General features: G+C 37.2%; 1 protein-coding gene across 5 annotated transcripts in view; it reads right to left on the bottom strand.

Annotated features, from left to right (window-relative positions):
* elna (elastin a) overlaps nucleotides 1-9,957 on the bottom strand; it is a 91,389-nt gene extending 81,432 nt beyond the window's left edge. Inside the window, exons 1-3 of one of the 5 annotated variants that reach the window (XM_044353490.1) lie at nucleotides 9,940-9,957; nucleotides 9,337-9,390; nucleotides 8,500-8,578 (exon numbers count right to left, since the gene is read on the bottom strand). In XM_044353490.1, coding sequence (XP_044209425.1) covers nucleotides 8,500-8,527 — 28 coding nt within the window. In that variant the 5' untranslated portion in view covers nucleotides 8,528-8,578; nucleotides 9,337-9,390; nucleotides 9,940-9,957. The other 4 variants (XM_044353489.1, XM_044353488.1, XM_044353491.1 and 1 more) reach the window with 4 other exon arrangements.
* Between the last annotated feature and the right edge of the window lie 7,243 nt (nucleotides 9,958-17,200).

The following is a 17,200-nucleotide window of genomic DNA, read 5'->3' as shown; positions in this document are numbered from 1 at the left end:
AATGCTAAAACAGTCCAGACTACTCTCAAGTCTACGCATGTGAAATGGTTGATAGTTGAATATGTAGGAAATGTGCACTTTAGATTCAGTACTTAGTACTACTCCAAATAGTATTTTAATGATCTTTCAAGTTTAATGGATTTGACTCAACCACTGGCTAAGTAGATTGTAATGAACTCCTTTGTACTATTCTTTTTATAACTACACAGTCACCACAGTGCTAAATTTAATCAAGATGAAACACTTCTGAACATCTGACTGAATAAAATTTATCATCATATCATACTACAGATTATCACCTGAGTATATGTTGTGTGCTCAAGGTATCACACTGAGGGTAATAGCAATTTTGAAGTACAACTGCCCATATACTTTGCCTCACAGGTTTAGATGATAATACTCTAGCACTAGATTATATTGTTGTATATTTCAGTGCATGCATATAACATGTTACTCGCTATGTAATATTTTAGGTGCCAATAATAACTCATGTTAAATTTCATGGCAACCAGGCAACCTGCATCTTCCAGGAATAACATTAAGGCAGCTGATGAACTAGAATAGAGAGCCAGAAAAATGAGATCACATTCAAATCATATTCCCATGTTGTCACAAATGCACAATGGGACTCTACTAAATCTGGTCTTGTTTCTTTTTCTTGCCATAAACAACCACTGGTGTCAAATTTTTCTAAGGTTGCTATCTCCTTGTTTTTATGTTTCCCTGACTAACAGGCCTGAGAAAAATATAATTATACATAAGAGGTCACACAGTCCATACACATAAGGGGTCATACAGTCCATCAGCTACTAGTCTGCTTTTTCTGCTAAATAAATTCATGATCCTCCTGACAGTCTGTCGAGGATACCGGATGTTGGTTCAGCTGTGCAAGTGTTGTGGAGAGACTTGAGGATATTTTGCTATATGGTAAATGACCGGTGTACATTTCAATTACACAGATCAGCAGCAGCTTTCAATCAATTCAGAACTCCCAATGCATGACAAAGGTATTTGAACTCTTGTGCCTTGGGTTATTGATTCAAGAAACAATTAACCAGTCTGAACAAGTCAAAATTATGTTTGTGTACTGCAAATGGGGACTGCCTCTTTCAATATTCAATAGACAAACCAGAATCCAAACACAAACTATAAACAAGGTGTCAGGTGAAGTGCCTACAGATTGATGCTGTCTGAGTTGGCAGAAAATAATGTACTACATGTAATCTAGAAAACATTAAACAGAAATCAATCTACAGTACAACACGCCATTCACTGACTATATTTCAACGACACTTTGACCACAACTCAACCGTGGAGAGCAGCTAATGTGGATTAAATACATGTAAAGCCATAAATAAAACAAATTACAAAGAAATCTAAATGTTTACAATGAATTCATCAGCTGAATAAAGCTTGGTTTGGTCGCTGGACAAAAGACAATGTGATGAAAATAAATACGAATAACAATACTTGATCTAACCTTAATGACACCCCATACACGCAAAAGAACATTAATCATGTTTATGACAAAACAGACAAACACGCTCATTTCAGAATGGATTTTCTAGTGCGCGCTATGGCACTGTTAACAATAAAATGATTCCCATCTGGGTAGCATCATAATTCAAAAGACTGAATCAATCATCTTTAATTTCAAGGTCATGTTGGCACAAAGTGTACCAAACCATTACATCTGTTTGAGTGTTTGGCCTTTCAGATGTTGAAATTGCACTGGAGACATTAAAGCTGGGTTGGAAGAGTCTAATGCCCAATACATGGTCAAAGAACATCCAGCAACGGTATCGCTAAAGAATGTTATGTGTTGACAAACCGGACAGCAACACTGTGCTCATGAGTTCTGTTGTGGAAAGACTTAATCTTACTTGGTAAGATTACAGATAGATAGTATTACAGCCCAACATGAATACACAGCCAAACCGCACATACCATATTAGCTGTTTTGATGACTGCTAAAGTGATAACAGAACGGTTTGACATACATTCCTTGCCTCGTGTAAGTTGTTGGACATGCAGGAGGAGTGAAGGATCAAATGGCTTTTTGCCTGACACAAAAAGTCTTCACAGTAACAGTTTTGTATATACATAAGTGTCTAGCCACAACATTTTGGAGGCACAGGTAAAGATATCAGTAAGTTAAAGATAACAGTGACTTAAGCAGATTACTTTAAATGAAGACATAGCTTGGCAGGTGCCACAATTCATTATGCTTTGGGAATATAAACAATCGACACAGACAAAACAGTGCTGCTAACTTTTTGGTACAGCACCCCAAATCTCTATTTTGGAAACAAAGTAAAAATTGAATAGGTGCAGCTTCCAGGACTTAGAGCTGAACTCATCATTTCCCCAGTGTTAGCCATAAAGAGCTTAAATCCCACATCACCGACCGTCTCCAAGTATTAGCTTTGCTGATTTATGGTGCAGGTCAAATGTGGAGCAATTTCACACATGCTGCAACTCATCATCAATATTTTAGCTTTCTCAGAATAGAGTTATTGTTAAAAATTACTAGAAAATAAAGGAAAATCCTTCCATCAATTTGAATTGAAAACTCAGTTAACTCAAAATATTACGAATATTAATAGAAGAGGTTAAAATCAGCTGGAAAAAAGATAAGAACAATGATAATGTCTTAGCATTGCTGTCGATGCACGCAAGGCATAATCTCTGGCTTTACAGCGACGATGTCTGTTCAAGACTTTGGCTTTTGGACATGTCATACACATCACATTTTATCGATTAGACTGTGGTAACAATGAGGTAAAATGTAAGCACAGACTAGAACTGTTCCAAACAATGTAGTCATTGGACATTGTTTTCCATTTCTCACAAACTCAATTCCAAGTTAATCAATGCATTTTATAAAGAAAGCCATATTATGTCATAAGGTTTGTCTTACCTGCTTAAAATCAGAGGCCATAATTTGACATATATCTATCAATGTAGACTGTTCTAAAAGAAAAGGAAAACACGCCTCATTGACTTTTCAGGGCATTTTTCCTTTCTGACGTTGTTGACTTTGAACATAAGCAGGAAATTACTCTCATATGGAGGCAATGTTTGCCACATTCTGTCAGAATATCTTTCCATGATATTGACAGAATCATCTCTTTTGGAGAAACTTCTCATAATCTTACTGGAACACCCTGTTAGTTTGGAGATGCGTGTATCTGCATAATAAACACTAACCACCATGAGAATATTATCGAACAAGCAAGAGTCAAAGAAAAATAAACCCTACAGGATTTCCCCTTAAAGTAAAACCATCTGTTGTTATCTTCTACAACGAGTAGACCCTCTGACAACATCATTATATCACTGCATTAGTGACATGTTTTGCACTCTTGTATCTTTGCCAAATATACTTAAATCGAGACAGATCTTCAACATCTTTTAAAAACAACATTGTGTTAGGTATCAGAATGACCAAAAGTTGAAATAACAAAATATATTTGTGATACCCCTGTATTGTGTGAATCAATTTTTGCTCTACCTCTGATGCAGCCAGGATACACATCTACCTTGTTTTTGTTAAGAATTCAACTTAACATACCAATATCCATATATTATATCCCATTATCCCTATACATCTCAATTTCATTCATGGAAACAGTGTTTCAAGATAATAAAATTCAGATGTGCAGTCTGGCTCCATGCTTTTGAACAGCCTGTGTGTGACCTAATAGAGCAAACCTTTGGCTGAGTGAAAGGTAACATGGTGTCTCATAAAATGGATAAATGTCGGTAGTACAATAAGGTCCTTAACTAATGTCAGTGCTTGAACTAACGCTGACATCAGGCATTTCATTAGTTACACATATGCTCATGAAAACTCATTAATGTATTAAACAATAAAAAAAATCCATAACCTTACCAACACTGTGCCATTTCTTATAAATGTAATTTATTTCAAAACTTTCCTTTCACTTTCCTTTCAACTGTGGTCAGGGACAGAGGAAGATAAGAGCTTATGTACAGTGCATGAAATATTTTGATCATCTCGCAGTTGACATTTAACCCCCAGGTATATAACAATCAGTTAATGAGGACTAGTAATTTCCTTTTTTCCCTCAAATACCAATAGTATTCTTTGACTCTGGTGGGACAGTGGTAAAAGGCTGTACCAAATAACCGTGATTGATTCATAGAGCTCTCCTTGCTCCCTCTCTCAACATGTTTTCTGAACCACTACCGTAAACTATGCAATAAAAATTAAAATTCAAGAAATTCCACAAAAGTGTCAATAGCTCAAAAACAATATGCAGTATGTGTATATTGACACACATACAAGACATGTTCAGTTTATTACAGCTGTAACTCTAAAGGGCACATATCTATCTGATCCTGAGAAATGTGTATTCATAATACATGTATGTTTGGTCACTACAAAGAAACTAGCTTTACAATATCTAATGTAAAGTAGTAATTCTCCCTGCATTTACTGGCAGTCTTGTGCTAATTTCACACATTAAGATAATGCATAGCTGCATTTTCTGTGACATAGACCCAGTTTTAGACGGTATTGACTGGGGAATCAGTCACAGATACAGAGTGGGTTCTTTCTATACTAATCACTCAATGAGCTACCTGTTATTGTCATTTGTGGCCACATGTGGTACAAAACTGTGACCCTCTCTAGAGATGTTTACACAGCGCTATTACACAAATGGAATTCACCGCAGATCTCTCAAATATTTTGCAGCTGGAATATTACTCAAACATTAACCTCATTTGCAGTCCTTTGCTTACTTGTCTTGGGAGAAAATTGTAACAGTATTTAGAGCCTGGTCCAGTACTACCGTGATTTTTAAATATAATAATAAGACAATGTAATATTACCTTTGCTGTCAGCAAAAGTTTTTGAACAGTCTCTATTAACCACATGACACAGACATATTTTTCTTACAGTTGTTGGTGGCACAGTCTACATGCTTACATACCGTAATAGGCTGGTTGACCTTTACATTGCACCTGCCTTTAATAAAGTGTCTTTAAATGTTGCTTCACAAGATATGTGGACAAAAGCAACAACTGAAAGCTCAAAATAACAACAGAGACTGTTCTTCCAAGAAAAACGACATGATAGGTCTAAATGTCAGTTGCCCAAAAATGACCTATTGTTACGTTTGAGTGACAGATGCCATCTAGCGGCTGTAGTAAATATGACCTGGAGATGTGGCGCAGTTCAGATGACGCATACATATGTTGACAATTTTCCACATTTGGAGGAGGATGGATGGAAGGAGGCATTAATCCAGCAGTGTGGACACAGGAGATGGCTGCGCTGTTTGTTTAGAAACTGTAACTATGATCATCCCCTACCTACTGTGGCCATGATGACAAAGGTCGCCAAACGTGGTGTTGTCGCCCAACACGTTTTTTTAACGTGGTGTGGTTAACGTGGTCTAACTTTAACAAAGTGATAATTTTAACCCAAACGGTGATCTTTCCCTGAACCTAACCAAGTCATTTTTGTGCCTAAACTGAACCAGACCTTAACCATAGTGTTGTCACATCATTATTTTTAACAGTGATTTGTAACGGTTTTGGAAAGCACAGGCAAATTATGTTGTCCTGTCGATTACTGGCGATAGGTGCCCCAGATTGAAAAATACTCCAATGTGTTCTTCTGTAGTGCACACGGTTAAACAACGTATTTGGTTGGACTGGACTTTGGTATCTGAAGGACTTGTTGATTGACATTGCCTTTTAGCTCTTCTTACAAGCTGTCATTTACAGCTAATAATACATTAGCATCTTTTATTAACCATTAAAACCTCACATTATGGTTGGCTGACATTACATTGAGTGTTAATATCTCCTGATGTAGTGCTCCTACTGTACCTATTTAAGTATCACTCTGCCTTTTTACCTTTTTATATCTGCAACCTAGCACCTATTAATACCTTGCAGCGAGGCTATACAAACTGACCAGCATGAGGATTTTATTTTCTACATAACAGTTCCATTTATGAGTTATTGCCAACTACACAAACATGAGGACTTTACAAGAGATGCAGCAGTGTCTGTTTTAGTGAACCTCTGTTCTTTGGAGAGTCCAAATAAATTTTCTCACAAGCCTCTCTGTATCAGAGTTGTCCCAAAAGCACGTCATAAACGTCAGTAGCATAGCAATAATACCCTTAGGAACAGCTCATCATTTAAAGAAAACTTATGTCACGGTTGTGAATGAACAGATCACAATAACACAGATGATGACATCACATTATGGTAGGTCCAGCAAAAAAAAAAACAGGAAACTTCAGTGTGTTCATTATTTAATGAAAAGATCATTTATTCTGCAAAAATAATTTTTACAAGTGCAGCTGCTATACCTGTCTTGTGGAAACTCCTCATGTATGGTATGTCTCAGGGATCCAAACACATGTTTTGGAGGATGTATGCTGCCATTATAACAATAGCAATAGTGTCAATGTCTGTGTTCTACATAACTCTCAAACATCTCAAATTGCTACCATCATGCCATTCTGTGGTCCAATGTAGGCAACTACAGACAGGTGACAAATTTAAGGAAAAACCGGTACAGGTCTGAATGTTTGACCCCTACAGTGAGGGGATCTGGTGGCTCTGTCATGTTGTGGGGGGTATCTTGCTGGTATGGTTTGGGTCCACTTGTCCCCTTAGAGGGAAGGGTCACTGCAAATCAATGCAAAGTTGTTCTGAGTGATCACCTTTATCCTATGATGAAACATTTCTATCCTGATGGGAGTGGTCTTTTCCAGGATGACAATGCCCCAATTCACAGGGCACCAAGGGAGGTGTTAGACAGCGCTCCCCACCACCATCATCTAAACAAAAAATGGGGGAAATGGGGGAAATATGGGGGAATATCTTTTTGAAGAATGGTGTTCATCCCTCCAGAGACTTGTAGAATCAATGTCAAGACTGAGGAACACCATTCTTTAAAAAGATATTCCCTCATTTGGTGTTTTGATGATGGTGGTGGAGAGCGCTGTCTAACACATCAGTCCAAAATCTCCCATAGGTGTGCAACTGGGTTGAGCTCTGGTGACTGTGAAGGCCATAGCATATGATTCACATCATTTTCATACTCATCAAACCATTCAGTGACCCATTGTGTCCTGTGAATTGGGACATTGTCATCCTGGAAGAGACCACTCCCATCAGGATAGAAATGTTTCATCGTATGATAAAGGTGATCACTCAGGACAACTTTGTATTGATTTGCAGTGACCCTTCCCTCTAAGGGGACAAGTGGACCCAAACCATGCCAGCAAAATGCCCCCCAAAGCATAACAGAGCCACCAGATCCCCTCACTGTAGGGGTCAAGCATTCAGGCCTGTACCAGTTTTTCCTTTAATTTGTCACCCTTCTTTATGAATCTTCCAGTTATGTCAAAAATCATTTACTGGAAAACTGTTTGGAAGACTTTTTATCCATGTACTCCCCCACACTGCCCTATTTTGTGGCATTAAAGTGCAGGGTGTGTGATGCTTCTGATGCTACACATTTTGTATAAAACACCAAAGGTCTATTCACAGGTATTCAGCCAGTAAGCGCCAAAGACTTCAAAAGATGCTGAGTAAGTTGAGGAAAGACTTCTGTGCAACTGACTATGACTCATAGTTTGGGAGAGATCTTTCTTCTTTGGTTCACCATGTACCACAGGAACATAAATATGTTTTTTTTTTCTTTTAAGGTAACTTTTGGAAGACCTCTAGGTGGATGTTCCTGATTTGTATCTGAAATACCAGGTTCAACAATGTCAGGTTGAGTACATGTCACTCCAAAATGTTAGTAAAATGTGCTGTAATCCTTGTTACCTTCATCTCTCACTTAGTCCCACTTCTCAGGATCACTGTGCTCATTGCTGGAAGCAGGCAGTTGGCATTTTGTAATGGAAAACAAATAAGGCCAGTTACAATTATCTAAACTATTTTCCAAATTTCATTATGCAGTGCATCTGCTTTTTATTGCAAAAATAATAACTCAAGCTTCTACTTGAATTGTTTTTTTTACATTTGATAAACTGTCTTTACTGTCTGTTCTTACAGACTGTGTATAAAAGGTACAATCCAAATTAAGTATTTACTAAAAACAACAATAATTAAACGATATGCATTACTTTACTGAAACACTATTGATAACCCTCCTAATAGGAAAGTTTATTGCTATTTTGCTTCTAAAAATCAATTACTTAATCAGCTAAGAAAAGCTTTGAGGTCAAATCTTTCCTTGTTGAAAATAAACAAGATAGCTATTTTCAAAATAGGATAACACTAAATCTTACCTTTTGCACCTTTTCTTCTCCTCAGTGTACTCTTCCATGAGCCAAATTTGCTCTGCTTTGGTTTCTGGTGCTTGTTAGCAGCCAAAAGAAAGGAACGTTGCCATTTTTTTCCTCTGTTTTCCATGTTTTTTCACTTTTGACTTTGATTGTTAACAAATGCAATGTCAGATCTATTTGGTGTAGGATGTATCATGGGATCTCTTACCTCCAATGTAACTGGCAAAGTCATTCATACAGTGAGCTCCCACCTCTGGCCATTACTGCTGCAGATCAACGCTGTACTGCTGTGAATTTTGGTGAGATAAAACAGACCATTATAGTCCCTCTGAATACAGATTTTTGACCTCTACCTTGACTTAACCTCATCTGCATCAGTGACTATAAATACCAAAGCCTGCCCAATAATGATAGAGCCTGAAATTTTTCCATTAATATTACTGTAAACTTTAAAATACTGTTGACTTTCACCTCTGCAATATCTGTTACAACCTTTTAGAAATACAAATAGGGTTGCAACGATTATTTTCATCATCGATTAATCTGACAATTATTTTATCGATTAACCGATTAGTTGTTTGGCCTATAAAATTTCACAGAATGGTGAAAGATGTCGATCGCTGTTTCCCAAAGCGAAAAACAATGGCCTCAAATGTCTTGTTTGTCCCGCACAACAGTCCTCAACCCAAAGATGTTCAGAAACCACAAAATATTCACTTTGAGAAGCTGAAATCAGAGAATTTAGACTTTCTTTTTCTTAGCAAATGACTCCAAACAATTAATTAATTATCAAAATAGTTGGCAGTTAATTTAACAGTTGACAACTAATCGATTGATCGACTAATCATTGCAGCTCTAAATACAATATCAAATAGAGTTCAAAAACATTATATACATTCATTGTTACCATAATTACTTACAATTTACAGAGCAGTACTCTCAACACTGTAGTTTACAGTATGGTGAATCGTTTCCAGTTAAGAAAGTGCTTAACATTTCTAATTATGGGTGGCAGTGAAAAAATTGTCAATTGTAATACCATTACCTTTGAAAATAATAATCCATGTTCCTCCTCAGTCCTTCCTTTCTTCTGTCAAATCTGTAAAAACCATTAAGATTACTGTAAAACACAGGCACCCATCCCACTGTGAATGCATTTTTTTTTTTTTTAGCTTACTTGACTAGTTTACACAGTTAGCTTAGCTTAACTGTTTGGGGAACTGCGTTTTGCAGTACTTAGCTTACATCGACTGTTTTCCTAGAATGGCGAAGTTATGGCCCGCCCTACTCTGCCTCTGATTGGCTTACCCTGATATCCCTACCATAGCCTTAACCAATCTCACTCCGCATGCCTAAATCTAACTAATCCCACCAACGAAGGCAACAAGTACTAACCAATCAGAGGCAGAGTAGGGCGGGTCATGACTTCGCCATCCTAGGAAAAAAAATTGGCCTACCCTTAACAATGACAAGTAGGGACAACCGTCGTTTAACGTTACTGTTGTTGCCCTAACAGTTGCAATCCTCATTGTGTGCTTCTCATTAGGCAGCTAAACATATTTTTTACAACTGCAAGTTTTGCTTTGATTTATTGAGTCACTGAGCAAAACATCTGTTTGTCTAAGAGATAAATACGAGCCAGACTTACCGACATTTTGAGGACAGAAGCCTTCAGCCATTATGCCAAAAATGGAAGCCATTATCTGATAAACCAATTACCAGAATTTAGAGCTGTATTATCAGGTGCATTTATCTATATCAAATTTCTTTTCCTCTGTTTTATATTTTCATATTTAATAACACGTTCATATTTTTCTTGAATTGCAAAAAACGAGCAAGGAGATTTCAACTCACCTCCTTGTTAGATTTGATTAAGAGTCTCAAAATTCATGCCAACTAGACAAGTCTTTGAAGAATCTGGGAATATAGTCAAAAAAGTGTATTGTCAGAGTTTTGTTTTTCAAAGTTTGGTTCGTATTTACCCTTGATGCTGAACTCTGGAATAGATTAAAGAGTTAGTTTATATTAGTTTTTATATTAGACTTCAGCTAATATGACAGCCCCCTATCAAATGTATTTATCTATTTATTTGGCCCAAGTATAATCCCTGTGGAGGGGAGCGAAATACCCATCAGAATAAAATTGACCATCAAATTAAACTGAAACAGGATCAGTATCACATAATGACCCATCCATATGTATTACCAGTTTTTTCCAAAAAGCAGATAGATAGAACTTCACTCATCCACATGGGGATATTAGATCATTGCAGTAATAAAAGTAATGGGCTTTAGCCCCCTGTGACCCTGAAGAGGAACAAAAAGATATGGAAAACGAATGAATGACTCTGCAGATATAGCGGTATGTCAGTGGCACATTTTTCTGTGAGGAATTACTGACACATGTAGCTCTGTGCAGGACCGGACCGTCCCCTGGTTTCTAATCACAAATCCAGGATGCTCAGCAGTAGGCCTCCAGAGGTCAGATATTCTCTTATTTACCACGTGAATATTTGCCGTGTATATCTTCTAATTCATATCTACTATACCATCTGTAATAATAAAAAAAAAATAAAAATATTCCAGGTTTTTCATGTCTTTGTTTTGATGCATTAAAATATTAAAATATGCCTGCATAGATAGTTTAGTTGTTCCAATTGTAATGGGGTGGATTATATAATGATTCATTTAATTATAGCGGACTGTCTCCTTTTCCTCCTGAGAAAACATGTAGTCTGAAATACCACCAAAAATTTGATCCACACAAAGAAGGAGAGAAAATTTTTTAAGCCCACCATTAATCCATCAAATCTCAAAAGCATGCTCTCAAACATACCTATGCTCTTTTTTTGGCATTTCATTAAAAATTTAAAATCATTGGACAAACCTCTGTTCCTGTTATGTGATGTATGATCTGTGGATACCCTTCTGTGTGTATTTAAACATGATGTAAAGCATAAATTGCTTCCAGACAAACATCTCATAAGTGAATGGAGACCTGGCTCAAGAAGGCTGTTCCCGCCTTCACGTAATCTTATTTTTGGCCTTGAACACTGCCCACTTAATTTGTCATTCACACCTCTGACCTTATGTCTGAATATTACTGTAGCCTATAGAGAAGAAGTGCAACAGTGCGGCAGCTGAGACAGAAAGGATAAACTGCATTCGACGTCATGAAATACCACAGTAAGCACACAGGATTTCCCAGGACCCCATTCTGTCCATTCTCAAAGGTTGAGAGAAAAATAATTTAAGATAAAAATGATCCAATAGTTCAGAGACTATGCTCAAGCCTAGACCATGCAGTTTTGGAGGCTTTTTTCTGTTGAAAATGAAGGCTTAACCCCAGAGCTACCTTTTTATGATGGTTTTGTATTGATAATAAATCGTATGGTTGGTGTGTTTCCACCATTTTCTTAATAAATGAAACAGCAGGACTTTTAATATTTGGCAAAGAATGGGAGCTTTTTAATCAACTTAAGCAATTGATCTCGCCTTTCACTTTGTTTGCACATTAGACTTTCCCCTTGTGTGCTTAAACAAAGTTTTCATTTGTGACACCCACTCAGCCTCAATAAATAATGGCTCTTTTTCTCAGTTGTTAGGCTGTGTAAATAGTATCATCAATCTTTTGGTAAGCTGTACAGCTGAGAAACATGTTCAATTTAAATATGATTTCATATAAAAAAGGTTTTGTATAGCTGTCCTACACTAGGGCAGTAGCACAGCAGCAGCTGTAATATACTGTATCGTTCATGATCACTGGAAATGAATTCGACAATGTTTTAAAAATTCTGACCCAAACATAGATGCAAACAGGGATGAGACACAGAAAAGAGAGTCCAGATGTGTCGGTAAATGATGCATACGTAAAGGGACAGTGGCAGTGGCAAGTGTAAGGTAATTTCATACAGTATATGACCTTTTTAATTTACTCTAGTACTAATACAAACAGCACATCATATTCAGGAACACCTAAAATATCCCCTTCAAACATATGCCTCTTTATTTGTCCTCAATAAATCACAGGAATTTTATCATATACATATGTGTGAACCATGAAAACAAAAAAAAAACCATTGCATGCAGAATGTAGGCTGATGAGTTAATTTTCTTGACTTGAAAAAAAGGTCATTAAAAAAACCACAAGGTCAATTTGCACAATAGCAATAAATTAAGGATTCATATGTGCATATCAGGTGCTAGATTTTATCATTAAAAAAGGTGGAGGAACCAGGTCCGTGAGATTCTGATGGACATAGAGAATCACAGTCCCTACATATGTCAGGGTTTGGCTTGGTCAGATGAACAATGAACAGACACCGATATATCTACAACTTTGTAAGACCCCAGAGAGATTTCTTGTCCATTTCAGAGTATATCAAAATCTGCGACAACAATCAATGTATCACTCTAGAACATTGCAGATGTCTGAGCATACTATGGTAATTCTTGGCGACAGTCATTTCCCTATCTATATTAAATTATTTAAATATAAACACAGACCAGTATATTAATCTATTAACATCAGACGTTATAAATGTTTTAGTGCCACTGTGCGCAGTAGTACTGCATTTACTCATTGCAGTACCCAGACACGATAAGGAGTGAAGACTATAAACAATACGTCTAAAGCATTTTCTCACAAGTCCAACAGCGTTTCTTGGAGAGCTTTTGACAGCAAGCATGTCCATAATAAAGCCAAAGATAATAAGAGAAGGGAGAGGGAGCTGCAAAGACAGCCGGTTAGATAATTTGGCTTGGAGATATTCAATTTGCTAAAGATCCACCCAGGACATACTGTATACGAGACGCTGGGGTTGGGGATTTAGCCATGTGGGTTCAAGAGAGTTGAGCAAAGACCAACCAGTTTTTTTTATACATTTCTAAACTCTGATGAATGGCATCCATGGTTTTCTGGTGCATTAGTGGAGGATTCATATCAGCTGTTTTCACAGCTGTTCTTCTCTGAGCCTTGGTATAGAGAAAATCATTGTAAAGTGAAGTCTGAGTATATTGTAAGTGACTTTGGAGCTGCAGGGAAACAAATCACCAGCACCAGCATGGCCTTGTACGATAGAGAAGAAGACAAAGAATGAGCAAAATATATACAGCTGCTATCCAATGGTAAAGTGCTATGTAAAAGGCTTAGAGCACACAACTAGTTACAAAAACGAAACTCTATGAAACATCTTGTGCAAAGGTCAGCAGGACCAAGAAAAGCACCAAGATAGACTATTTCAGATTTGAAACATGAAAGTTATCCCTTGACCTTGGAAATATGTGTTTTAATCCCAAATAAAGGTCCATTTATTGGCATTTGTCCTGACTTTCAACCGTATCATATGGCCTGACATTTGCTTGGTTGTTGTGGAGATGGGATCGGTTTTATGTGATGTTGAAAGCTTATTAAAAAGCTGAGTTGGGAAAGTTTTGGCAAACAAATATCTCCAAGTTCAAGAATGAACTTTCATGCTTCACTTTCAAGCCAACACGGACAAGAGGTCCTAAAAGTGCGCCAATGCTTGTGATACAGTTGAAAGCCTTTTAAAAGCAAGTTAAAAAGCTAGTAAGTAAACCTTGAGTTGGGGATGTTTTGTAAAACTATTCAGATTTGCTTTCATTGAGCTGTATACAATCATAAAAATAGATCTTTTTTTAAACATAACCTTTATTTATCTAGGGAAGCTATAGAAATGCTCAGCTCCACTAGAGCAGAGTAGGTTTAAGGGCCTGGCTCAGGGGCACCTCAAGCATGGTAATGAGGAGGGGAGGGGGGGGGGAGCCCTGCTCTATAACAGAGGGATATTTTTACGCTGTTCATGCTGTTGGGACACTGAGTATTAATGCCATTATCAGGCATTAATGGAAATATGATATTACACAATGATGCTGCCAGGTGGAGCTATAAGAGAAGAAAAGCATGGACTCAAGTAATGAGCCCTGTGGGACCACATGCAGGTTGTCCACTGTTGAAGGTGACGGCAAGGTAATTGGCAAATTATGACACTGTAGTTGCCATTGGATGAGGATTTGAGCCAATTCACTGCTAAAAATACATGATCTACTCTGTTAAACACTACTCCTTTGTGCATGGATTAAAAAGGTTCCCTGGGTGGGATGTAAATAGCAGGTACAAAATGTTCCAAAAGGTTACCCAACACTGTGATAAGCCCCCACAACGTACATTTAACTGTACCAGTAATGAGGTACAGTATATGTACAGTACATCTGGAGCAGTAAAGCTGGGCCTCTTTGTTACAAGTTGATCTCACTTCTTCCATTAATAAAATGTGCCCTTTGTGAAACTATTCCACATCCAACTACATTCATTAGAAAACACTGATCTGATCACTCAGATTAATACTGACATTATAGGAATTGCACTGTTCTGATTTCCAAAAGGTGCTTTCTCTTTTGATTTGCTCACTTTAACAGAACAGCACCATTTAACATCTCATCTCATACCTTGTGGCTGTTGAAGTGTCATTTTCTAGGAAATATGTGCAATATACCATTATCTTGGATGTTGATAACTACTGAGGTGAACGTTAAGTGAATGTTTCCTATCCAACATCAACCACCTTGATAAATTTACTAACTAAAAGTGAAAAACTGTGGATACAATCATACTTTGGATTCCCAGACATATCCACACTTTGCCTTTTGTTATTCAAAAATGCTTCACTGAGAAAACACTCCCTTATGATTCATGTCTTTGAACTTAAAACAAATCCCACCATAGTTTCTGAATTCCACTGGTGGTAAGTAGTCTTTCTCTTAAAGCCAAGTGGGCTTTAGCAATATGGTCCCCATTAGTTTCATAGTCACTCTGTCAAATAATAAATCAATCACAACTGTACTGAATTCCTCCATGGTTGCAACCCCATCGCCCTGTCCATCATCCATGTGGAACTGGATACTAAGTTCTCATGTGCTCTTCCCGAAGGTCTTATAACACACACAAGCAGTTTTTAGGAATAAAGGCCTTAACTTGCCCACAGGAATCAGCATCTTATCTTATCTCATCATCTTTCTGTACAAACTGGATGCCAGTATGAAGGCAATGCCAATACCACCTTCCAAAACTAGTATGGTCTTCCAGGAGGTGCCTTGTGTGAGTTAGTTAGTTAGTTCATTTATTCAGGGAAACCTCATTTAGATCAACAGAGACCTGAAAACCGATTACATGTACACAAGATCATAATAAGACGGTTTGTTCACTCAAAACAATCATCATGTAGACACACTAATTAAAACAATCACAAATATCAGCTAGTAAAGCTGTAAAGTCCATCAGAAGACTCAGTATCTCTAACTTCAAGCTGTGTAGCTGTTCATTGGTGCAAGACACCCCAGTTCAAAGAGTGTATGAGGAACTTTTAAAGCCAACCTATTCTGTGATCTGGTGTCATGGTTATTAACTTTGAACTCAACAATGTTAAAAGATGTTCATGTCTGTTAAATATGTTACATTTTATACTATAAAACGTCAATGTCAATTCTTCTGCAATCTGTTCATGGCTAGTGTGTGGTCCTAGACTTGAGCATGGGGTTGTATATTTCATTTAGTGTGAATTAAGTGATGCACTGGTTTCTTGGAGATGCCATTTCAGGTTTCTGGTTACCACTTTGAACACTTTTATTTGCTGTTGAATCCAGAAATTATCATTGAGTTGAAGTCAGTTTTGTTTTACACCATGCCCGCTGGTGAGTTTAGCCCGTAGTGTTTATCCAGATGGACGGTAGTCTCTAAAATTGCTGTTGCTAGGTTATGCATTGAGTTATAGCACCCCCATCTGTCCAACTAGTGTAGTATATTGGAAGGTATTTGATGACCATGCACATTCATTTTCATGTAAGTAAAATAAGTTGGAACTTTTTATCTTGTTGTCACTTTTATTACTGATATTAAAGGCCTTTTTCACAGCAGACATTTTGACTTGTCATAGAAGCACAGCCGTAACTAATAACATTAACAATGGCTCTGTTTTATTCCAGTGTCCCAGTAAGTCATGACAGTGTGACAGTGAGCCAGTATGCACGACACCAGCACCCTGAAACTGAAGCAGCTTAATGGAATTCAGCTGTCTTTGATTGTATTATTTATCAGTTTGTATTGCTGTTTGGTTGAACATGTCTAATATGACTTAAGTTACATTATTTCTGTTATAAATGTTATCTCTAATGTTCAATGTCTTCATGTTGCACTGTTACATACTGTTGAGCTGTCGTGAAGGACAAATTTCAACAAAGGTGGACAATGAAGTTATATTGTATTGAATTGTGTAGCATTAACACTTTAAAATCCAGTTTTCCTTCATATTGCTTTAAAGGATCATATGCACGTATATTTAGTATCACTTTGTCACAACTTTTCATTACTAGAAAAATAATGTTTACACTGAGTGAAATGTTCCGATTTTTGTACCATTTAAGCCGTATTTTCCAAAACTTAAGCCTGACATAGTTGGTATCTTTGGAAACTTTAAAATCTTCACTTGAATTCAAGATAAACATATGTATGTTTGAACAAAGTTTGGTTGCACAGCATAAGTTTGCACTGACTTACTTAAAAAATTTACTGTGTGTGGGAGCTATGCTCACAAGAATGTCTCTGACTTGGCTCATCAACTACAAGAGACAATAGGCCTTTTCACAGAAAGCATTGTAACATGACATAGCAGGAAAAGCCCAGGTTTAATTAATAATGTAAATAAAGGCTGCACTCTTAGGTGTTCCAGCACCAGGAAATCATTGGCATGGCTTTACGAATCACCTACATAAAACAAAGCCATCATTATTTTGATTAATTATTTTTATTAATTTCCTCACTGACAAGTTGAAGGCCCTGTACATGAGGTGAACATGAGGTCATTGGATTTCTTGAAGTAATTAGAATGACAAAGG

Source organism: Thunnus albacares, chromosome 6 (genome assembly GCF_914725855.1).
Source record: "Thunnus albacares chromosome 6, fThuAlb1.1, whole genome shotgun sequence".
NCBI classification, from domain to species: Eukaryota; Metazoa; Chordata; class Actinopteri; order Scombriformes; family Scombridae; genus Thunnus; species Thunnus albacares.
This window is presented reverse-complemented; position numbering and strand designations above follow the sequence as displayed.